The 26,025-nt window shown below is 30.1% G+C and overlaps 1 protein-coding gene across 2 annotated transcripts in view; it reads right to left on the reverse strand.

The window, feature by feature from the left end:
- Positions 1–25,903, reverse strand: part of LOC136988059 (low-density lipoprotein receptor-related protein 11) — a 38,320-nt gene extending 12,417 nt beyond the window's left edge. Inside the window, exons 1-8 of one of the 2 annotated variants that reach the window (XM_067285855.1) lie at positions 25,420–25,901; positions 14,519–14,831; positions 13,203–13,337; positions 12,356–12,562; positions 7,353–7,673; positions 6,419–6,491; positions 4,946–5,151; positions 1,259–1,360 (exon numbers count right to left, since the gene is read on the reverse strand). In XM_067285855.1, coding sequence (XP_067141956.1) covers positions 1,259–1,360; positions 4,946–5,151; positions 6,419–6,491; positions 7,353–7,673; positions 12,356–12,562; positions 13,203–13,337; positions 14,519–14,831; positions 25,420–25,728 — 1,666 coding nt within the window. In that variant the 5' untranslated portion in view covers positions 25,729–25,901. Of the gene's footprint in view, positions 1–1,258; positions 1,361–4,945; positions 5,152–6,418; positions 6,492–7,352; positions 7,674–12,355; positions 12,563–13,202; positions 13,338–14,518; positions 14,832–25,419 lie in introns of both variants that reach the window. The other variant, XM_067285858.1, reaches the window with a different exon arrangement.
- Positions 25,904–26,025: the final 122 nt, after the last annotated feature.

Genomic DNA, 26,025 nt, shown 5'->3' on the forward strand with positions numbered 1-26,025 from the left:
GAAGAAATGCTATTCCAGTTATGCGGAACCAGACTCTTCATGCTACAGAAAGGATGTCAAGATCTTTGTAATTGATGGAGTATGCTGTTCTACTGTACTGTACATATTTGTAAAGCTTCCACACAATGAATATAATGTCTATTGGTAATCTTCTTAAAAATGTTTATTTGACACCATTAAATGTAGACAGAATCTGATAAAGTGTATGCTGCAAGGGCTATAATGGGTTGTGATGTCTGTATGTTATATTTATATTCTTTCAATCTTGCCCAAAGAGATCTTAAGGTGGCACCAGTAAGGAAACATTTGTAATTAAAAGTTTTTGAGCTGCTTATAAAGGTTACATCTTTTTCTTTTAATTTTGTTTCTTAAACACTAATAAAAAGGTAGACAAACAATCTGCCAAATTATGGACCATTTTCAGGCTATGTTACTAATTAGTTATGAATTAATTTGATTAGAGGTAGGTGGAGTTGATATTGTTATATAAAAAGTAAAGAAGAATAAAAATGAAAAGAATCCATTTCTGACAAAGAAAGAGAAAATTGTGCATAATTATAATTTTTATATATTTATTAATAAGATAAAATATCATTATATGGCAACAACAAATAATTAGCAAGTACTTTTGTCATTGAATTTACATTGTCTTCAGGCTATACAGAATAGTCTTTTAAAAAATACCTTTAAAAAAAAATCTATATAGCCTGAAGATGATGTAAATGCAATGTTGAAAGTACTTGCTAATTTTTTATTATTGCTAATGTGCTAATTCCATTATCATTAAAGTAATATAGCTATATCTTGGAATATAGCTATACCATAATATAGCATGACCTGTAAATCTTGTTCAAGTCAGTGCTATGGTTAATTACAGCTACCCAACATAGGGTAGGTTACTGGGATAAAATTGTTATACACAGCATTGTAAAAAAATGTAAATAGCACGTAACAAAGTATGTTCATTAATTGAGAAGTGGACGCTCTACGATCCCATACTTCTTTCTCGCTTTACTTCTTCCCTCTACCCTCTTTCCAACTTCCTAAGGCAGATGCCTGCATAAACACAGACAGCCCCTCTAATCTTTAAATAAATAAATATTTATGAAGCACTGAATAATGTATGATATTAGTATTCTTTATCCATTTTTTAATCTATATTATTCTAATATCTAAAATTTTAGAATAATATAGATTGTAACTTCTAAAAAATAACTTATAATAGAATAACTTTAAAAAATTTTCAATTTTTACTAACCAGTGTCATGATAAGAAATAGGAGGAGGTGGAGGAGGAGATGAATGTGACGGTATTTCTATCATTGGCTGATAAAGAGTAGGATTATTTTGTTGATAAACATCTATAAAAGAAAAAAAATTATATATTAAGATATCAAATTTATTTTATATCTAATTTTGACTACGTAAGTTAAATGGTTTTTTAGAATTTAAAAAGAATTTTTTAAAACAGAAAACTACAATCATTAATATTATATATAATTCAATAACCAATAAGCCTATATACCTATATACTCATTTTAATTAAGATTTCATGTACTTAATCAAATGCTTTACCCTAATATTAATATGAAAAACACCACATAATTTACTCAAAAAACATCAAACACAATTTTTTTTAAGATTCTGATCAGACTATCCATAGGTAAAATCAAATAAGTACTAGCCATATTATAACCAGCAAAAATTTACTAAGAAAATAGAACTTCAGAATAAATAAAATATAAAATAAAAACTAGTTAAAAGTATACTTTTCACTGCTTTTTATTTTATTATTTTTCTTCTTATTTTATTCTTTAATATTTATTAATTTAAATATGTTCAGATTATTTATTGCATTTCCTATTTTAAACTATGTTCTTTACACACTGGAGCACACTTTCAAATATCTGTTCCACAATGCAATAAACTTTTTATTGCATCTTATTTGAAATATAGAGCACCTGAAGATATCTAAATTATTGATAGAAGAAAAGTATTTGTTCTTAGTAAAACTTTCTGTTCATAAGATGGCTAGTACTTATTTGGTAATTCAAACCAGTAGATTAATTATAAAGTTAAATCTTACAAATATATCGTATATTCATTTACAATTGATTTATGTTTTGAGTTTGTTTTTATCCTAATTTTATTCTGTTGTATATCATATCATATTTGACTGAACTAAGTAAATATTAAAAAATTTCAGCAAATTGAATTTTTAAATTATTGCTGTTTGAAAAGGATTTTATGTTAAACATTTACATAACAAAGCATTTTTTTGTACAAATGTACTAAAAGGGTCTACGACTGAATTTTCTTTCTTTTTTTATTCTATATTCTTACAAAACACAATGTTTCAAAAACAATAAAACATCTCCTCCAACAAAACTCCTGAGTAAAGCAACAATCAGTAAAAATTCCAGCAAGAGTTGTATAACTTTCCTGGCAATAAAGTTAAAATTGTGTGGCACAATCTGTTATGAGATTTTATTAAAAACCTTTTGTATTATTATTAATTATTATAAAATGGCAAATTAATTATTATAAAATTATTATTAATTATTATAAAATGGCATTCATTTTGAAGGTAGAGATGAGTTTTACAAAAAACTGTACATGCTAATAAGAAGCAAAATCTTCACTAAGTTCAATCCCATTCATCATAGTATGACACATGATCCCTTCCCCATCCCATTGATCTTAACTATCAAAATTTAATAGCATCAATCTCCCTAATAATCAACCTTCCTGCAAATTTTAGAAATTTTTGACAAAACACACAGGAGTTATTATTAAGCTTCAAAATGGGTGAACAAAATCATGCCTCCCCACACAAACAGAAACAAACATACAGTAGAGCGTCGTTTATCCGAAAAGCCGGTTAACCGAAACGTCGGTTATCCGAAAGCTTTCCGGTCGGACCGTGTCGTGCCGAATCGAACATTTTTGATACTAGATTAACTTCTAAAGTATAATTTTTTTGTTTTTTATATTTTTCAATATATTTATTTTGTTTGTACAAAATAAAGAAATAATTTTTAACGCTACAATAGCCACGATTATTATTTTAAAAATTTTCGTTAGGCTTAAAATCCACGAAAATTCAACGCGAAGCGACACGCAACGAGAAAAATTTCAACATCGAATAGGTTAATATATTTTTTCATATATAATCGGTTATCCGAACAACCCCAGTCCCAATTGATTCGAATAAACGACGCTTTACTGTACATACAAAAAAACCTCAACTTTTTTGCATTTCTTGATGTTTCAAGGTCCCAGTGTCAAAAACTGCAAAAATCTTGTAGTAGTTATTTTTTGATCGATTACCATACTTTCCCTCTGTTATATTAACAGCTAAGAAAGTAAAAACACAATAAAAAGTAACATTTAATAAAAATGAAATTAAAAAATATATCATAAAAATGTAGTATGAAATTATGTATTTTATATATATATACATAACATGTACAGTACAGTTTCTTTTTCAGAGACTCTTGAAAGTTTCAAAATCTAAGTAGAGTGCATCCTTGAGTTTGTCTAACAAATGAACAGTGCAAGTGAAAGAAAAGAGTATTATGTGATACATAATCTGTTTCTTTGCATGTGTATGCATGACTTATTACAATAATCAAGAGATGGAACTTCATCAGGTAATAAAGTCCAATTTAAAATTTATGAAAAAGAATACTATTGAAATAAATTATCCACTTAAAGAAGTCAGGAAACCCCAATCTTGGATGGGCTACCTCAGCAGAGTTTGTGCTTGATAGGTTAGCCAATTTATTAAACAAAAAAGACAGACTTTGTGCAGGTTAGTGGTAATACGTTGAAGTCATGATGGAACAGTAGTACACAAGGCAGATATCAGAGTCTATTAAAGATTAGACATAAATGAAAAATAGTTATCTCAAAACATTTTTGATGATGTTTCTTTACAAAATTACTACATTATTCTATATTAAATGGATAAGCCTTTTATTATTCTTTCAACATGGTTATTAAAAGTAAATTTACTGTCATATGGAATGCCAAGTTCATTAACAGGATTAGTATAGGGAATACAGAAGTTGCATAAGATGAACATTGGTTGCTGAGAGGTTATGGATTAAACACATTATGACTGATTTATTGGAATTGATGCATAGGTTATATATAGGATAAAAACATTGGGGCAATGCAAGTTAAATCTGACTGCAATATTTTAAATTTGTTAATTCTTTTGATATTTGCTTCATTTCAGTCAAATATACTGTATATATTTATATAATACAATAACCCAAAAATATAATACACAAATTCATAACATGAATCAATTGCTGAATACAAAACAATGCACTATAAGGAAATACTGTTGAAGTACACAAGCAGCACATAAGAAACTAAAAAATTGTGGGTGCTGGATACTGCCTACAGTCTTTTGATGAAGATATCCCGAAAAGATCATTCTCCTTTTTTGTATATCTAATATTAACACCATAATTATTGCTTTAAATTTTTACAAAATTTTCCAATATAACAATGCACCTTTATTTCTTCAATCATTAGTATGACAATTAAAGAACAAGTGCAACAATCAGGCTTCTAAAAATCCATTTAGAAAATAGCCATGACAGACAGTTGTAATCTTACATTGTAACAATTACATGTCAACCTGAAAATTTTACTAATTAATCTCGCTTTTCCTACATTTAATAAAAAAAGTTTTTGTATTTTATATGGATTTTTCATTATTTCAATAGTTATTCTATATAAACATTAAATATTTTAATTTAAGACTGTCTTAATATATTATTTATTATAATCAATAAACTATTTATATAATCTAAATAAGGAAAAATTACAAGAACTATTTATATTGACTTAAAAAATATTAATAATAAATAGACAATTTGTAATTAACAGTATTTAATCACAGTGTAGAAATCATTACATTATATAAATACCATTATGCAAAGGATATTGTGGCTGCACCGATTGAAAGTTTTCGTCTCTCTCTCCGCTCGAACTACTTTTTGACTGATAATTATGGACTTGCATTGGCAATTTTGATTGGGGAAGCGAATTATACGATCCTTGGTTTTTGACAATATAAGGTAACATATTGTTATTATAGCCTTGATTAGACTGATATTGAGGATTTTGATCTGTCCTAAAAATGATAAAAAGTTAATATATTAAACAATTTGCAAACATAAATACAGAGCTTGCACTTTTAACATATAAAGACAATTCAACAGTAAGACAAACAATCCTTTCTGTTCAGAAGTTAATCTGCATTAACTTCAAGGAGAAAGGAATGTTGTCCAAAGCACAGCTGTCGATAATCCAACGAGGCAAGAGAACAACATTTAACATAGGACCAATTTAAAAACTTGTTAATAATATCGTAATTATTTATTTTTTTATTTATTTTAATTAATTTATTTTAAAAATATGTAAATTTATTTGTTTGTAGAACTTTTAAAATAGGTAAATCATATTTCTTTTTCGAATGTCGTAAATTTAAAAATAGCAGTTATAGTTCTACCATTAGAATCATTTCTTTCTTTAATTTATATTTAATACGTTTTTAACCCGAGGCAGACCTCTGAATAAAATTGAAAACATCTGTTTTGATTAAACTAGTGCTGGAAAAGTGTAAGGTGTAGTGTGATTGGGATGTTCACTCTGCTCAGATACAATGTGTGAATGAGAAGCTTTTCCAAAAAACAGTCAATGCCAATTAATTGTAATTAATTGTTTTTCTTCAAGGTAATGTAAAATCTCACTCTTCAAAAATGACCCAGTAAGAGTTCCATCCCCTCTTGGATAATTCTACCCCACCCACCTCACCATCTGAGTTTTACCTTCTCTTGCCACTTGCCAATTATATGCAACACCAACAATTCTGAAGTGAGAGTAATTAGAAAAGGAGTTAAATGATGCTTTTGCATCTAAATGTCTTGATATCCAAATTATTACTGTTTATAAACCTATGTTAAAATGCAACTCCTATAAGCAAACAATAATAATATATAAATGCATGTAGTACATTTTTTATAACTTCCTGCAATACATGTACATTTGGAATCCTTTATAGTTACTGTTATTAAATTTTCTTTACAATTATTTTTACTGTTTTTATGAAATGGAGAATGAATGTCAAATGATTGCAAGCACAATCCAATAAGAATAATTTTAACCAAACTCTTTTCTTGAAATCTGATTAATATGATATAATTTTAATTCATTACACTTTCACCTTCAATCAAATATCTGAACCTATATCCACAATACAACACAAACATTTATTTGTCAATGAAAACAAATTTGCCCTGTTTGTATTTGTCATTTTAAATTTATACAGTGCCCTCTATAGTTTACTGAAATCACCAATAATAAAATTTTAATTTAAAAAAGTAATAAATTAAAAATACCATTGATTCTGTTGCTGGTACATTTGACTTTCCATAAAACCAGGAGATTTACTTTGAATATCTGCATCGGAATCTAAATTAAAATTTAAAAATATTATTGTAATTAACTATAAATTTAATTTATATTATTTTATATAACTCAGAAACAAGAAGTATCATCGAATTTAAAAGTAAACTGTATCCCTGAAAAGTATTCAAATAAACTATCAGTATTTGTTGGAAATTCCTGAAATATAGTAGAAATGTGTTGTTAAAACATCCTTTATTATGTCCCTATCATTATTAATAATACATATACACTGATGTCAAAAAATAAGTGTAATTATCAAATTCAGATAGAGTCTACAGAATAATTCTTGTTGAATTAGAATCTGGAGAGAGCAGGGAATGCAATATAGTACTGGTCTCTTTCCATGAACATCACGAGACCAGTTTGTAGGTAATGTTACTATGGTCTGTGATGGCATTATGCTTAATGACTATACAAGATACACACGATCCCCTTTATCTCCTCACCTCCTCGGCTTTAACGAAAAAATTTAATAGCATCAATGCCCCTCGTATACAAACCACCGTGCAAAATTTTGTTACTTAATCTTTACCCTATCCTGACACATTAAGTAAAATAGACGCCAACACACAAATGGAATCTTTTTGCCTTTTTTTTTGATTCGGGAGGTCTCAAAACGTGAAGATTTGCAAAAAACTCAGATGGTCAAATTTGACACAGTTCCAACACTTTCCCTTGTTATGTATACATAACAGCCAGGAAAGTAAAAAATTGAATTAATTAATTAATATATTGTTATTAACTCACCAAAAATAAAATAAAATACCTGAAAAATATTGTAAAGTAGATTCTTAATTTAATATTCTTATTAAAAACTACAAAAAGTATTTATGTAAAAAATTTTAATTATTTAAATATATTTACCATCTCTCATGTTTTCGTTATAACTTGGAAGAGATTCCATATGCGTTAAATAATAACCGTTGTCTTGATACGAATTATAGTGATTGTTGTTTGATACATGGCCTTTAGGATATCTTCGATTTGCATTTTGATAACTATTAGTATAATCTTGGTAATTCAGTTGTTGAGGTACATTTCCATTATACACGTCATAATAATCTTTCCATTGATTTGGATAGGCTCCGTGACGATTATTATTATTATTACTATTACTATTCTTGTTACTGTTTGCCGCAAGAAAATTACTGTATTTATGATTGAAAAAATGTGGAGTATCTTGTGCTGTAAGAATAAAGATATAAAAACATTTGATGTTATGTTTTAACTGTTTTTTAAAAATGTAGCATTCTATATTAAAAAGAGATTTTAATTTTTATAATAATTTAGAGGAAACGTTACTTTTATTGTGATCAGATATAAACATTCAGTTATACTACATCAATATTTTTCTCCATATAAATGAACCTTTAGCTAATAGCATTGACAAGTATGTAATAATTGGATTAATAATTTTAATTTTGTGGGAATTTTAGATATAAGTTTCTAATTCAGTAATAAAAAAAATATAAATTACTTTGACTTATTATAAAACACATTATTAAAATCATATTCCATCACATGCTGAGATATATTCTTGTATTTTTCTTGTAATATTAATTAATTTGATCCATTTCTGACATTTGTAACAGAAATCTCACTTTAGTGCAAGGCCTACTTAAAATGGTGAATTTTATTTCAGATTAATTACTATTACTTAATAATATTAATAATAGTTAATAAATCAAGTTATTAAAAAACAAGCAATTAAAAAATGGGTTAATGTGAGCCGAGGTACGCAAAATGGCTGCACTTCCGATAATCTCGAATGTAACGACCAAATGACGTACGAAGTGGAGGGAGCTGCTAAGGATTGTGTGGTGTTATGAAAATTAATTATTGAAACACCCCTTGTAAAGTAACACGGTAGAAGTATAGTAGATTTTGCATTAATACTAAATTTGAGTTATTTAAAAATCTTAATTTTTCATTATAGTTATTTATTAATATTAATTTGTTAAAAATGGGATCGTTTAATATTAATTCCGAAGCATTTTGGGCCGAATGCACTTCTCGATCATTTTTTCAATTGTTTGAATCTGACTTTTCCGAATTAGGTATTGATATCAGAATTGATAAAGGGTTTAAATTAGCAGTAACGTTAGGAATACAGCACATACAGGATGTGTGTAAAAAGTGTTCTAATTTATGTAAAATAATCTGTCGAATTGACCGAGAATCTTGTGCTATGCGATGCCAAAACATGTTGAAGCAATTCTTCAGCTTTTGAAGGAACATTTAAAGGAAAATGCAGAAAAATCTCATGGAATCGAATTATCTCGTTTATGTGGCATTACAATGGATTAGACTGCTCTACTACCACAGCTGCTTTAGCTTCAGGAATTTCTAATAGAGCTGGAATAGACTGGTCAAACCACATCCGTTTTGTAATGATGGTGGCTATGCATAATCTACCTACATTTAAAATTGGCGGACCAAACGAAACTGTAGAAATAGACAAAACGGTCGTATGCAAACGCAAATATGAAAAAGGACGGAAATTGAAAAGTACCAAATGGGTTGTTGGCGGAATATGCAGAGAAGACAAGAACTGCTTTATTTGTCAAGTGAACGATCGATCCGAAGTCACTTTAAACTGGATTATATCTAAATTTGTTAACTCGGGGAGTACAGTGCTGACCGACGAGTGGAAAGGTTATATGAACATAGAACAGTTAATCATTCAGAAAATTTTGTTAATCCAATAACTGGTGATCACACCCAAAATATTGAAAGACTCTGGGGTTATTTAAAAAATAAAAAAAACCTACCAAAACATTATATACTGGATGATCTATCCGACTCCTACATGTATGCATTTATGTACAAGAAGTTTTTAAATTGGCCATCCAAAAAATCCGGCGAAAGGTTTTATATATTCTTAAAACATTTAAGAAAAATATTTCCTGGATCTGGAAGAAATCCCGAATGGATAGAACTTGAGACTGTTCCTGCCGCTCCTGTTTCTACTAATAAGAAAAAAGTAAAAAAGGAAACATGCAAGAAATGCGATGTTACAGAAAAGAGAATAAAAACACTAAGAAAAAACGAAATCAGACAGGTTCATCAGAATCAACTATTGTAGAAAACAAGCGTCGGAAAAAGGGAAAAGAAGCATCTTAATGTAAGTAAATGTGTTTTTTCAAATTAATTATTATTTTTTTACATAAAAAAGATTTAGAATAGGGATTTAGTAACTAATAATCCGCAAGGCCAAATTTGCATAAATATTTGCCACCGAAAGTCGTAATCAAGACGGCGACCGGAAGTGCCGCCATTTTGTATACCTAGGCTCACATTAACCAAAAAATGTAAATGTCCTTTTATAGTCACAGTCAACAAATTTCTACCATTTGAAGTCACATTTATTTACCTCACTTAATGTATCAGTCATCACTATAGATAAGTGCTTAAGTAATTACAATAAGCATATTCTATTGTAGAACATGTTTCCTAGTAATTATAACAATAAGCTGACTATTTTTTGGTACATTTTCAGAACCAATACACAAATGTTAAAATATGGCTGACCAGGCTGAATTTCCAATCATTGTTTCTCATATAATATTGGTTTTCTAATCATTATACACTTAAAAAATTTATTCCATAAAAATTGATATTAAGTAAAGAAAAAAGGTTTAAAAAAATAACTATTTATCAACACTTTTTAAGTTAAGTGGTTAAAAAAGTTTTCCAATGCTAGCTAATCAAACATCAGCAAGTTTTGCACTATACTGGGCCAACATTTACCAACATTGACTCAAATTATTTTTTTGGATAACAATAGTCATTAAAAAGAAACCACCACTAAGAAAAAAATAATAAAACATTTACAATACTAAATTTAAAAGATTGAAGAAACTTCTTTGTTCATTATGAGATTAAACCAAAAACAGGTAAAACTACTTCAAATTTATCATTAATACCTGTTTGAAATCAAAATTTTTTATCCGTACAACTAGTTATTTTCAAAAATATTACAAATGCTTCCAGATAACTCTGTTTTGGAATATTGAAAATGTAGAATAAGTGATAAATAAATAAATAATTGATTTATAAACAGAGTTTATTTTGTGCTTGACAGTAATGTTTTGGAAAAAGCATGAACTACTTTCCATAACATTGTGATAAAAACCTATAATTTTTGTCATTCACCTGTATCTATAAAATCTTTGACATTAGTTGTTATCTTCTTATTGCAGTCTTGTATTGCATAAATCTTGTAGAGAATTTAACATTTGATTACAGTCACAACAACACTGACTAATCACCAAACTTTCTTTACTTCCCAGTCATGATTAATAGAATGGATAAAAGATTAACGAGTTGTGTGCAAAAAAGATTGTGCCGACATAAAAAAAAGATTAGCAAAACATTATTTGCATGTAAGCATGTGATAAAATACATTATTAAACCATATTTTATCACATGCTGAATATTTACACAGATAAAAAATCTTTTGGTGTCTTCATTATAACTTTAGATTGAAATACAAGTTTCTTGTATTTTTCTTATAATATTAATTAATTTGATCCATTTCTGTTTTGACTGTTTTGATATGGTGGTTAATAATAAGGATAAATTTAATTGTTGACATCTGTTGGATCATTAACATGTATCTGGTATATTCATTTTAACTACAAGAATTTACCAACATAAAGTAAGTTTTGTGTATCATTTAATGGTGTTCTTATTCTAAATTAATAAAACTACTGATGTCTTACTGGACAAAATGAATGTTTTGATAATGAATAAATACAGCAGATAATAGATAATAACTATTAATGACACATTGTCATAATATTTTAAAGAATATTCTTTTCAATCAACACATGGAATATATTTTCTTAATTTGATTTTGGAGTAAAACAAATCACTTAGCACAATTTTGTTGCAAAATAAATACCATTATTTATTGGAAATTAGTAAAATACTAGATGAATCAGTGATAAGGTAATATACATAAGAGGTTGAAAAAAAAAAACAGCCTATGGTTCATAAAAAAAAAGACAAGAGTAAATAACAAAATGAATTTATTATCAAAAGTTAGGTACAAACATGGTTACTTTTTGACAATCACCACGAAGATTGAGGCATTTGTCAATCTATGGATGAGCTTTTTCATCCCCTCTTTATAAAATGTTGCTGCCAATGTCTCGAGATGGGCCCTAATGTTGTTTTGAAGATCGTCATTAGTCTCGAACCTCTGCCCTCCTACCCACTTTTTCTGTTCAAGAAAGAGGTGGAAGTCACTCGGTGCCAAATCGGGGCTATAAGGTGGGTGTTTACAGGTGGTGAAGACTTGCACCTTTCAGACTTCCACCCAGCTTGGAACTTTTTAATGTGTGAAAACTTCCATCTCTTTCCTGAACTGAAAACGTGGCTAGCAGGGCAGAGGTTTGAGACTAATGACGATCTTCAAAACAACATCATTAAGGCCATCTCCATTAACTGGCAGCAACATTCTATGAAGAAGGGATGAAAAAGATCATAGATATGACAAATGCCTCAATTATCACGGTGATTATGTTGAAAAGTAACCTGTTTGTATCTAACTTTTGGTAATAAATTCATTTTGTTATTTACACTTGTCTTTGTTTTATGGACCATTGGAGGTGGGAAAAATACTGTCTTGTATAATTTTAATAGAATAATTCTGGAATTTAAGTTCAATTATAATAAATGGAAATTTTTTATTTAATAAGATCATTTTGGTTAAATTGACAAACTAATATTAACATTTACTAAACATAACTTGGTTAAATTAGTGGCTAAGTTCAATGAAGTACATATTCTTATTAAGTTTATTTTCTATTGTTAACAATTTTGCAAATTGTTAACAATAGAAAATAAACTAACTGACTTACCATTTTCAAGTTGGTAATTGTCATTCCATTGCATGTTTTCCTGTCTTTGTGCAGGATATTCATATTCAGAAGTCCTGTGTAATGGAGCTTGTCCATTAATCTGTGCAGGCTGTGCAAGTTTTGATGATTCCGTTACAACTGTCGAAATTTGTTTAACTTCTTTAGATTGCTCTTTCAAGTCTGAATAGGAGTCAGACTTAGAAATTCCTATAAAAAATAAAATCATCATATCAAAATTAGAATGAACAAATCGTAATGCATATAAATACATTCAAATACAGGATCTTCTGAAATGAATTCTACCATTTTAAATTACTATAATGAGTAATTATGTTAATTATTATCTGAAAAGTAATGTGATGTACATCAATCAGGAAAGTAACCATTCAAGTTTCATGTCCCATCTGCATTCAAATGTCTTGTCATCTACTACCTCTAGAAAGCACTGTAAACAAAAATGGAAACTCGACAGAGAACACATTGTGTTCTGCAGTTTGCAAAGTTGAAATCACTTATTGTGCAACGTGAGTAATCTGCAGGAGCCATAGTATCGTAACTAACACGGAAAGAATAATAATGGAATCTGCCATAGCGAGTGTAGGAAAGAGTTTGAGCATGCGATCAGATGGGTGCTGTGTGACAAGTGATGCACACACAAATATTGTAATGGGTAAACGTGAAAGTCGGATAGTTTTTCAATGTTTTAATGTACTGTACATCACATGGTTCTCAGATAATAATTAACACAATTACAATAATTAAAAATGGTAGCATTCTTTTTGGAAGACCCTGTATATTGGATATATGCAATCTCAGAATATAAAAATATAAAATCATTTAATGTTACCAGAGTTAGGACAATGTAAATCACTACTTTCATCACTGCCATCGGGACATTGTGGAATTCCATCACACACATTATATATGGCAATGCAGTCGCTGCTGTTCTGGCAACGAAACTGATAATGGCGACACTGAACATCTTAAAAGTCAAGAAATTTTATTAATTAAAAAAGTAAAAACGTTCACGTGCAAATAAAACCACATAATAAACTGTAATAACAAAACTCCTTTTACAGTTTAAGTAACAAAAGAATATAATATATAACAACTTACAAATTGCTGATGAGTAAATTATATAACAACAAAAATGTCTCAATATACAACTTTAAATCACTATCAAACTGACAGGAATTATATATTTTTAAATCCTCCTTTTTAACCAGTTAACTTATATTGTACCAGTTATATATAGAAGTTAAAATATATTGATTAATTATAAAATAAATTAACTGAATTTTAATTAATGTAAATATAATTAAATACTATATTTTAATTTCAAAGTTAATTATATTTCAATTCAAGAACAAAATTTTAAACTACAAAAATGTAATAAAGATAATATATCAACTTCAAACTCTTTTTCAAAAGCTTCGACGAGAAAATAATAATAATATTTAGCATTAAAACTAGAAAAAACTAACTACACAACTGGAGAAAACAAAATTTGCTATCGAAATATGAATTTGTATACAAATTTAGCAACTATTTCAAAAAAAATTTAAATTAATTAAACAAAATAATAAACAACAACAACAGAGTTTCTCTGAATTACAATTTAACATAGCTTTAAAATATCAACTAGAAAAATCCAACCAATTCTTGCTATTTATGTTCTTTAAATCCTTTAAGAATGCCTTTGATTTATTTTTATTAAAAAGAACAAGAAGTTGTAAAGTGAAGGAGAGAAATTAGATAAAATATACTGCACTAAAAATATTTTATATTTTTACATTATTTTAATAAGTAACTAAGAATAACAACTTATTCATATATGTCATACAAAACTAGTTCCCATAAAAATATTTTAAACAGATCAATAGCAATTACCTTTCTTTCTATCTTAAATTTCAATGTTTTGATCTTAGAAAGTAACAAAAAATAGATAAAATAAAGTAAATACTGATTTTAATCTATTTTCACTTTAACAATATAAATTTAAAATTAAAATTCTACGTATCTTAACTAACTTAAGATTCGTCGATTTTTATTTATCGACCAATTGTAAAAATTGAAATCTTTTACGACTTCCGTTTATAGTAACGGATCGTATTCAAAATTATTTACGGTTTATTATTACAAAATTATTACGGTTTTTGCTACCTTGCACGACGTTAGAAACTTCTTGCGACTTAACGGCGGCGGGGGCGGCAGGTTTTGTCGTGACGTTCGTCGCCGCCGGACGACTCGTGGGTTGAGAATCTGTCGGCGCGACGGCTTCCGGAGGTTTGTTTGTGGAAAGTAAATGCAAATGAGATAATTCGTTCTCGTGTTTCTCTTGTATACTCCATTGATTCAAGTCGTGCGAATGTCTGTTGGCATGGAGAATGGAACTCGTATAAAATGTATGCTGAGTAAACATGCAACGGAAGTCATTGTGGGATCCACAATCGAATAGATAGCAGCTTTTGTTAGCCTATAAATATTAATGTAGTATTTAGATTACTATTATAATTTAAATCAATATACATTATATGCAGATAAAGAATAAATGATACAAAAATAAAAATGCTAAGATTATAATTTATTGAAATTATCCAATTATCTGAACTTGCATATGTTTTGTTTATAAGTAATTTTCATTCCAAGAATATTTTTATGAACTACTTATCTAGTTATTCTAAATTTAAGGAAAATGACAACATTTCCTTCTTTTTAATATTATAGAAAAATAATTGAAATTATAATTTATTATATTTATAATTAACACTTAAAAATATTTTGTCGTCGATTTTCCGAAACCGTGTTTTATAATTTTCTATAACTCGCCAAGTGTTTTAATAGTAACACAGTCTTGTGTTTGACAATTATTACTTAAAAATATATAAAGTACTAATTAATTCTAATGTCTAACATATTTCTAAGAAAAAATTATAACTAAATCATATCGGTTATGAAATTTAGTTAGTCTGGTGTAATTTTGCCATAAGATAATTGTGATTTTACATAAATAAGGCAAATAATGGCAAAGCATCCATATTAACTGCATTTATCAAAAATGCAGGAAAAGAAATGCATAAAACTACTCCATCATTCTCTATTTTTGAAAAATACACCATTGTAACACTTAACATGATGGTGCGTGTCCCTTTCAACTGTAGAAAGAACAGATACAATCAACATGAAAATTGAAAAATGGACCAAATTTATTTGTATAACATTTTTAAGATCCCAAATCACATTCAGTTCTACTGAACTTGGCTTTACAGATATTGTTATAGCAGTATTTATTCATTCAGTAACGCACGAATCATTCTTAAGACAATGAAAATAATGATCAATAAGCCTAAAGATTGCCGGATTTTCAGGCTACTTTAAGCTACTTTACCACTAATATTAATAATAGTCGTGATAAAGTAGTCCAAAAATCTGACAATCATTTGGCTTATTACAAAAATATTGGACTTTTAGCTATTTATATATGTAATGATCAATGCCATTTATCAATAATATTTATTTCAAATAAAATTTTCTTGGATTGAAAGATTAATTAATACATTCTTTTCTTGACCTTGTTGACTATATAACTCGATTCCTATAACAAATGTATACGAATCGTACAATTTATACTATCTGAAAATCTAGCTGCGTCATTTTTAAAAGAAGTCGATTTTATCTTTGCAACAACACCGTCGACGACATCAACAATAAATTATTGTTACACCAAGACAATCAATATCATTATTGACTATTAACACATTCAAACAGCTGATCTTTACATTTTCATTATATATGATTTATTTCTTAAATTTTAGCAATATCTGATAGTCATTGTATTTGAAATAATTAACTTTTTCTCTGTAATTAATATATTGTGCAGCAGAAGCTTTGACTGCGATCAATGTTAAATAGAGGGGCTCAATATTTAATGTTAAGTATGTCAGTCAAAATTGAGATTATTTTGTATCTATTCTAAAATTCTTATTGAATGGCAATTCGGTCTGTATTAAGAACAAATTTAGAGTTAATAAATAGCCTAGAAATAATAATGAAAATAATCACGCAATGTTTGATTACTTTATTTACTATTTCTATTAATGGAGTAATTCCAAAAAAGTAAATAAGTTAAAGTGTCAATAAAGGTGTAGATAACTGAGATTCCACTGCATTTAGTTTAAAAATTATTAAAGCTGATTATAGACAATGACTAACCTAACCTAATCCTCTAATATTTAAATTAGATATTGGTTAAAATCTAATAATAAAAAATTCAACTCCCGTTCCATAAAGTACAATATTCTAATATGCCAATTTCGTGGCATTGCCAATAAAGAGGTCAGGCATTAATCATTTCCTAAATTATACAGTTATTAATTCCCTGTACATTAAATAATTAGAATAATTTGCCACAACAGCAATATTGTCAATTCTTAATAATTTAAATAATTGAACAATTTTAATTAATTAGGGAAATTTAGAAATGCATTAAAAGAATATTTGTAACAAGACTAAAATCCATAACCCAATTTAATATACAATCCAAATGTAACGTTTTGAGTCAAATTTTTTTTCGTATTAAGCAGTAACGGCAGATTTGAATTCAACTCCGCGCCATTCCTTCTCCAGAATTCCAAATTTACATAAATTAATTTGAATTATTTACCATCAAATTACCGACAGATGGTGACGTGTCTAATTATTCTAATTATTAATTAAATTTATAGCCAATCAATAATCCGGTAGTTCGGGAAATGATTAACACTCGGTTTAATAATATATATATGCCACTATAGATTTTCTATTACGAGAGAGGTCGAGAAGAATCGATTAAATATCGGACAAAAATTCTACATTCCGAGAACATTTTGTTTCGGTTTAACAAAAATAATTTCAAATAAATTTAATCTGATCATTATTAAATTTCTTTACAATTTAAAGAATTTAGAGTTAATAAATTTAGTAAAATTAATTTATTCCTTTTTCATAATTTACATTTACTGCTACTACAATTCATTGATTTTATGCATATTTTAATTAAAAATACATTTCTCTTTCTTTAAAACACGGTAATGATTTAATACTGTGATTAATATATGTTTTACTTATTTGAACTATCTCGGGAAACATTTATCCTTATCCTCAGAACGCGTCGCTAATGTTTCAACGTAGCAAGAATTCCTTAAATATCTTAGTTTTAAATTTTAAAAAAAGTTTTACATACATTTTCTATGATTTGATTGCAAACTTAAAAAGTAAGCGTTTAACAAGGAAGCGTGCCAACAAGGAACCAAACCAGACGTTGACTGTAGAACAATCTTATTGTCATTATACATCATTTATTACCTCACATAGAAAAACAAATTGTAATGCTTTCGATATTCGAAATTATCATTTAAATAAAAAATATTCTTAAAATAATCATTCAAAAATATAGTATTTTGTCTTTAAAATATTATAAAGATGAAAAAAGCCATATTCAATATTGCATCATTAGTACCGTTTCAATTATTTTCTGTTTCTTTTCTACCATTTTCTGATTAAATTTAAGATTTTTATATTTTAATTATTAAATGTGATAAAAAAATCAATATTTACAAACAAAATATGAATAAAAAACAATGTTTTAAATAAATTGCAATCAGTAAGAATCAGAAACAGATTTAATAATTAACTGAAGCATTTGCCACTTTGTTACTTTGGAAAGCAAAGTAACAAAGACTCACAATTTAAATATAGTTAAAGTTACAATAAAAACTCAAGTTAAATACATTCTAAAACTTACTGTCATATACATACATATTACAGTCCTAATGGTAAAAATTATTAAAACATAAAAACTTATTATTCCTTTCAGCTGGAATTGCCATACAAATTGATACTACAGATATCTTTCGTTTGTTTCCAGCAAAGTCAATACTTGCTTAAGGCAAACGTTTTCGGCCTTTTTCAAGAACCGTCGTTGGGCTATTATCGAAGATTTTTTTTAGCCAAACTTTTTAATCTCGAACGCATTTTTGAAAGAACAACGTTCTCGAACATTCTCTATTTAAATTAAGTAAGCCCTTCATTTTTTCCATTACATCATTAATCTGCAAACACTTAACAAATTTAACACCTTACAATAATTTATTTCAGAAAATTACAAATTATGGCTCACAAGTAATAAAATTTAATATATTGTTGAACACATAACTGTTTGCATATGTATGTTCTTAAAACATATCTCCATGTATAGAATTGTCTATAAGCACTTTCCACGTGTACAAAATCATTTTAGATCCCTATTGTTTATACGTCTTTCCCGTCGAGAGCTTTTATAAATTTCCCAACGACGCCGGCGTTCTGGGCTTATCCGAGTTCGGCACATTTCTAATTAACTCGGCCTCCTTCCGTAGTACCGACACCTCGGGTTTCGTCACATGTTGCTCCGGAGTGGTGATTGTCTTCTTTGCAATGTTGTATTTATTATTACAAAACATAAATACTGTAATTTATTTTGTTTCATTACTTTAAATAAATTTCTCTTTTTATCATATCTATTAACCTTAACAATATTTGTGTTAAATTGTAATGATAAATTTTTAAAAGTGCTTTTATGCTAAATTATAGGGAAAAAATGAATTGTACACAAATGATATATAGATTATAAACGAACACATGCTAAAATAAAAATATTTATTTCAACACAAGATTAAAAAGTAAAATATATAGTATATTACAACTTCACAACTACAAAAAGTCCAGTTGTAGGTTTCCAAACTGAATAATAATGAATATATCAAATTAATATTATTTTTAATATATTAAAAATTATTATTAATTTGATACATTCATAAAAACCATGTTTATAGAAGAAAACTTTATAAGATTATAACTTTTTCTCGTTAATTGTGGACTATAACTTAAATATGCTATCTAAACAAGAGTTAGTATTGTCAATAATTGTTTAATATCTGTCACTTATTAAGAACAAACATTTAAGATTCAATATTTGATTTTCAGATATTTGCAATGGTACGGTATTTATTTACTTAATACGACAAGAGCTAAAATAGATCCGAAGCTACTCCGTCTAGGTAAATCGTCATTAAGGAACTATGCCTCCTTTGAATTCTCATTTAAAATATTTAATATTCTTTACATTTAAATAATATTACATATCTGTGAAACTTTATAGTTGTAAAGTTTTAATATACTGTATCTTTTTCTTTATTCTTGGAAAATACATGCTAATCTCTAGAGATAATTCCAAAAATCTAGCCGAATTATTTTTTAATGCACCTTCGACGGTGGAATTTTTAAAAAAGAGCACCGTTTTTGATCGGGTCGAGAAGCCGTCCTTAGGTGCGGATGCTCGAGACACTTTTTTTGAGCATTTCTGCACGGAGCCGGCGTGTTAAACGGGGCAAAATGTTAGTGCTCTTTTTTGAAAATCCAACCGTTAAAGGTGCATTAAATAATTTGGCTAAGTTGCTATAGTAACTAGTACATCATCCCCAGAAATATGAAACATTTCTTAGATTTTGGCTAAATTTAATATTTGTTTCATTCTTATAAAACAAAATACAAATTTATGCAGTAGAAACTGAAAAATTTTTTCCTTTTAAAGATTACAATTGCATCTATTGGAGTTTGTATTTTTGAAATTAAACAGAGAGACAAATAAAAATGATTAATATAAAATATATTAAATTCCAAATTGAAAAATATAGAAAATTTGCATTCAAGAATGTAAACTCTCCATTTTGTCTGTCTACTTTTCTATAATTGTCAATGAAACCATACAAAGAATCTTTTAAGATGATAGTGAAAGTATTTGATAAGAAATTTTTTCTATAACAAAATTTCTTAGCAATATTTATAATGTGCATAATTAAATAAATTTGCACTGTACAAAGTTTAGATATCTTACATATTTAATTATTTCTGCTTAATAAAGATAATAAATAATAATAATAATTATCATCTATTATCTAATAATAATAATTACGAATTTTGTTATTGTAATGGATATAAATTTTTATACGCTATTATAAATTCATAAAGAAGCATATTCATAAAGTTACTTAAGCGTATATCAGTTTTAATATATGCAAATACAGAATATGTATTAAACATTCTATATTACGAATAATATAGAAATGTGATGTATCAGTTTGTTAGAAATCAAGAACAAAAAGTATTCAAATTTTCTTACTATTAAAGTTTGTCATTTCATTAGTATTGCCAGCTCTTTGTTTTTATAAACTCGTGTTTAATAAAATCTGTGTGTAAATCTGACAATTTGCTACTTTGACAGATAGAATACTCAAGCACTTAAACTAGCAGAATAAAGAGACAAATTGCAATATTGTACTGAACAACTGTATAGTTTTGTGGTGTCGAGGTGCTTGTAACATTGTATGTGTCGACACGAAATGGGATAATGTAAATTCGTCCTACCTTGTCGAGCTACTTGGCGTAGTAGATTTATTGAAGAGAAAATCTTTGTAAAATGTAGGATGTAGCTGCAATCGGTAAGAAATGGAATCGGATGTCTATCGGGAATAGTAATACTGTTATGAATGCTATAATTGCCAAATACTCTCCAATTTCCAGGTCTTTCTGTGTTAGGTGCAAGGAGCTGGCCCAGCTGCTTAGAATGTTGACACAGGCCCTGCTGTAGCATAAATTCAAATTCCTTGCAAGCTGCTTTGAGTTTGTCTGCCAATAGTCTCCTTGGTCTGGCAAACACTGGTGAGCTCTTAGTTTCGACGAATGATGATGTGAAACTTGATCTTGGTGTTGGTGATGTTTGGTTACACAGTTTGGAAACTTGCTAAGGATTTTTTGATAGATGGAAACTTTTTTGGTACCTGAATGTGGGATGTGGTGCTAGTATGAACATTTGTAATTTCGTCAACGAGTCAATGGCGACTGCTGACAACTAGCAGGTTAAAATTTGATAGGAAGTCAATGCCAACGATTGATCTCTGGACATCAACTATGACAAATATCCACGGGAAGTCACTTCACAATCTGAGGTCCAGTTTTAACAACTTTCGACCGCAAGTCTTAATTGTCAACCCATTGGCAGCAAAAAGTTTGAATTTCTTATGTTGTATCTCTTACAAACTTCTAGACTAATTATTGGTACAGTACATGTAAATATCACTGCAAAACCTTTAATTTCTGGTAAGATACGTTTTTGATCTTAACCAAGATCTGCTACAGGTTCTCAAATCACTTGAGTTCTTAATGTGGAATGCTAAGTTTCAAACATTTTGAATACAAACTGTGTTAAGCAGTGTGGAATTAAGAACAAATTTTTGAAATAATATACTAAAATTAATGTATCTAAATATATCAAAATATAGGCAAAAGTCTCCCGTATCTGTATATTAATGCAGGAGTTCATCATTAGGGGAATAATATGCAACTATTAATGGTGTTGCTTCTGATGCGTATCACCACGAATACAATATCGCGTTACTGTCTTTGAAATTTATACACTTCCCCAACCTGCTAGCTTTGTATATCTCCAGAGCCCCGATGTGGTCTGTCTGAAACAATCTCCTTATAAGGCTGGTGTTTTGTAAGTCAGCCTTCACCTCAGGGTCCATGGAATAGGTTGACAGGATGGTGGTGTGCCTTCTTTTATCGATGTCATATTTGTGTTCCGTGATTCTTTTGATTGAAAAAGATTGAAAATGTTCGTTTGTTTATGTATCATATCTTACAGGAAATTAAAGATTTAGCAGTGATGGTTGTATCTCTTGTGGGGTGAGGGTGGTATAACGGAAATGTCTGTCTAGGTACTGTACCTGCAAGGTATAGGGTTGTCGTATCGTTGTCGCTTATGTAAAGGTGACTCGGCTCTGTCCCCAGTGTCTCTGTCAGCAAAGAGAGTCAGAAAGTTGGGTTTCTACCTCCTCGACTACAAATTTTTGCTCTGTGAAGTTACATGGTTGACAACATTAGTAGGCATTCCTCCTGAATGTAGCTCGGTAGTAGCAGATACTATGGTTGGAAGATCTTCAACTATGCAGTCTATCTATTGATTTGGGTGATGTTCTGCATTGTCTTTCAAAATGGATATATTTGTTTGTTAAGTACTGATACCTGTAGTGACAGCTCAGATATTTGTTTCTGAGAGTGTCCAGACCAGGTGATTCTTGATTATGTGTGGTTCCAGATGCTACAGGGCAAGCTGTGCTGTTATTGGATCAGGGCTCAGCTCCCAAATCTAGTTAGCCATAGTAGCTAATTTCAATAGTTTATCACTGCTAACAGACAGAATACTCACATATTGATTGGTTGATAGGTGCTGGAGCCACGGTCTTTAAAAAGATCTTGTCAATTTTTTGTTTTCTAGATTGCACATTTCACAGAGTAACTGTAAAGGTTTACGATCACCAAGTTCCAATTACATATATAGTTTCTTGATTTGCTATCTGCAAATGTGAAAATCAATCATTCCTTGATGAGTTCATATCTCCCCAAGAAAGGTGGATTAAGTAAAATATCCAAACCTGCTTGAGGATTTCCACGTCAACATAAGTAATGATGGTATCGAATTTAGTTTGGTTGGAAGATATTGCTGAATTTCAAAATTGGGCTTCTATCTGCAGGAACCGAATGCAAGGATCCGGCTTCCAAAATGGTGGCATTTTGATGCCGACACTGCCTTTGTTCCATACTAGGCTTACTTGTTCTTTCTTCCATTTTTGTCTTCGGATCCAGTTTTGATCACATTCAATTCACTAGTCTGTGGTATCAAGGTGACCATAACATTGTACTTGTCGATAATGTAAATTTGTCCTACTTTGTTGATCTACTTGGTGTTGATCCTGACCACGTGGTCTTTGTGGCTCTTTCCTGACAGTAAGGTTGGAGTAAGGCAACAGTCCAGACAATAATTTAACTTTGATTTTAACCTATCACGTGAAATCTACAGAGGAACTGGCGAGATGCTGGACAGAGAATGACGTCACTATAGACGATCACCTCACAAAAGGAAAAAGTAACTCTCTTCATCTCTGTCCAAATATATAGGTCAGAGGTCATACTGTAGCACTCTCTGACCTATAGTTTTAAAATACAAAAAAAAAAAAAAAAAATTTATTTATATGAATACTACTAATGGATGCATAAAAGTATCATCATCATAATAAAGACAATTTTCATCTCCTTTTCATTAACTGTACTATTAATAGAAATAATGAAATCATTTCTAATTTTTGTTCACTGGTAGCAGAGTGGTTAAGAAGTTTTCTGAATTTTCATTGTTTCTCTAATACCCAAATAGGGGGCATTTCCCATTGAAAGGCCTCCTGGGGCCTTTCCCCCTGAGAGGTTGCCCACAGGTAGTGTTGCCTTATGCTATCAAACCAAACCAAACCGAAGTCATTATAACTTCTGTTTAAAATTTCTAAAAGTTTAAATTTTAGAAATTTTAAACAGTAAATGACTTAATAATTTTAATTAGTAAATAAAAATTAAAAAAAACCATTGCTTTTAAAAACAAACATTTATTTTACCTAATGTTTTCAAGTGCTCTCACGTCCATCGTCGAGCTGTGGCACGACCCCTATAAACGGAAGTGCTTAAAAACATTAGGTAAAATACATTTTTGTTTGAGAAAGCAGTATTTATGTACATTTGTGCACAAGGAATAAAAATTACAAAGAGTAAGGAATGCAACAGTCAAAGATTACACTAACCAAAATCAATTGCCAATGTTTAAAAACAAGCAGAGCTAACATTTAACACTAAACCACCAAGTCAAGTGGGCGGAAATGTTCTCTATGAAAAATCTGCACTGCAGGTCTGTAAAACTGCCGAATTTGTCAGCAGACGGACCGGATCGACTGACAGAGAATCGACGAACAAAACACAATAAAATCTATCAAAATAACAGGTTTTGTATTATAATTAAAACAAAACGCTTGTTATTCAGTAACACTTAGAAACTAAGGTAAAATTGCACTTTGGTAGCGCCTATGGCGAAAAGGTCAGTTTTTAACACGTATCAGTCTACCGCCTATTCTACACGCTTCGCACGTAGACGCACGCCCCCCACGACCCTAAAACTATATAACGTCGAGTACTCCACGAACGGCTCGAGCATGCCACTCGAAGCCGGCACGGTCGCACGGACTAAATAATTAAACGCCACAGTCTTGGAAGTACCGCCGCCGGGTGGCCCCGACGGCGGTACTTCCAAAACTACGAAAACTAATTACGAGCTCACTAATATTACGGAATTTTAGACACCTCTCCGGTCACCTTCGGCACGTTAAATTTAAATCCACTTCGCCAAACGGCATTTCACTTTAAGTTATTTTCCACGGCGTCGAGTTTCGTTCATTTTCATATTACGTTGCAAAAATGTTTTTACTCGTAATGCTATAAAGATATACTAAATTCTTTACTAATCGTTTCCGTAAAAACCACATTTAGAAGTATAACGGCAAATGTGAAATTCAAATATTTACCATTATTTACATTAAGCTAACGATAAGTGCACGTGGGGCAGATAACACACGAGTCAAAGACAGAGCGTTCGGCGACCGCGGCATCGAGCATTCACCCAGAAGGCAAGGGGTTCCGTTTCGCCTCTCAAACAAACAAAACGGGTAGAACGTTTCTCCGTCGATAAAAACCGGTATCGAAGATTTTCCACGGATACGAAAACGACCGTAAGATCACGGCTCCGGACGGGGCGGTCGGAATCCCGCCGCGGCCGAGTCCGCGGGATTAAAAAAAAAAATCAAAGGAACCGAAGGTCCGCCGAGGGACCCTCCGCAAGACGTAGCGTACGCACACGCCGTGTCACGCATCCGGTTCCTTTAACTTTTTACTCCGGTGGGAAGGGTCCACGGCGACGACGAAGTCCCGACCGCCGGTCCGGGGGGGTAGACGTACTGTACCGAATCCGTACCAAAATAACGTTAGTTTTATGGGCTCCCAAACTACCGTTTCTCTCCGGACGCCCCATCGACGATATATTAGGGTTTATTATTACTATACGCAAAGTATTAATCTTTATTTTAGTAAATAAAGGTAGGTATAGGAACGCGTACCTTTTCTTTATAGACGGCGACGTTACATCGATTGACACGATAACACCAATATAAACAATCTTCGTTGGTGGGTAATTCGGTTTCGTTCAAATACTTCGCACCTAAGGCTCTCGAGTCCTGAGTTCGAATGATGGTGTTGCCGTTAACACGGTAAAAATTCATTATGTTTTCTTTGTCGTTCTTTAAAGACGAAAATCTCTTGCTCTTGGCCTCTTCGCCACCAAGCACGGTCGTCGATAACAGATTTACCGCTATAATTAACGTCATACACAGTTCCGACGATTGCATGCTTACTGTCGATATATACATTTTTCGACTAATTTAAAAAAGATTCCGGTAAAATATATTTGTTCTTACAAAACACGTACATTTAACGCGGAGTTTGTAAACATCTCCCGCCGATCGCGTAAGAACTCATCGCTTTCAACTTCCCACTGTCGTCCCAAATGCGTTGTTTTACTCCGCAGTCTCCGGTTGGACGGCACGCCGTCACGTCCTTCCAAACTAACCAATCGCGCCTGGTTTAATAAAAGTCCGTTTCCATTTCGGAACGAATTAACCATTTAATATTCCCGGATAAACATAAATATCGGACTTTGATCGTTT

This window comes from Centruroides vittatus, unplaced genomic scaffold (genome assembly GCF_030686945.1).
Source record: "Centruroides vittatus isolate TY-2023 unplaced genomic scaffold, ASM3068694v2 scaffold_3046, whole genome shotgun sequence".
In the NCBI taxonomy this organism is placed as follows: Eukaryota; Metazoa; Arthropoda; class Arachnida; order Scorpiones; family Buthidae; genus Centruroides; species Centruroides vittatus.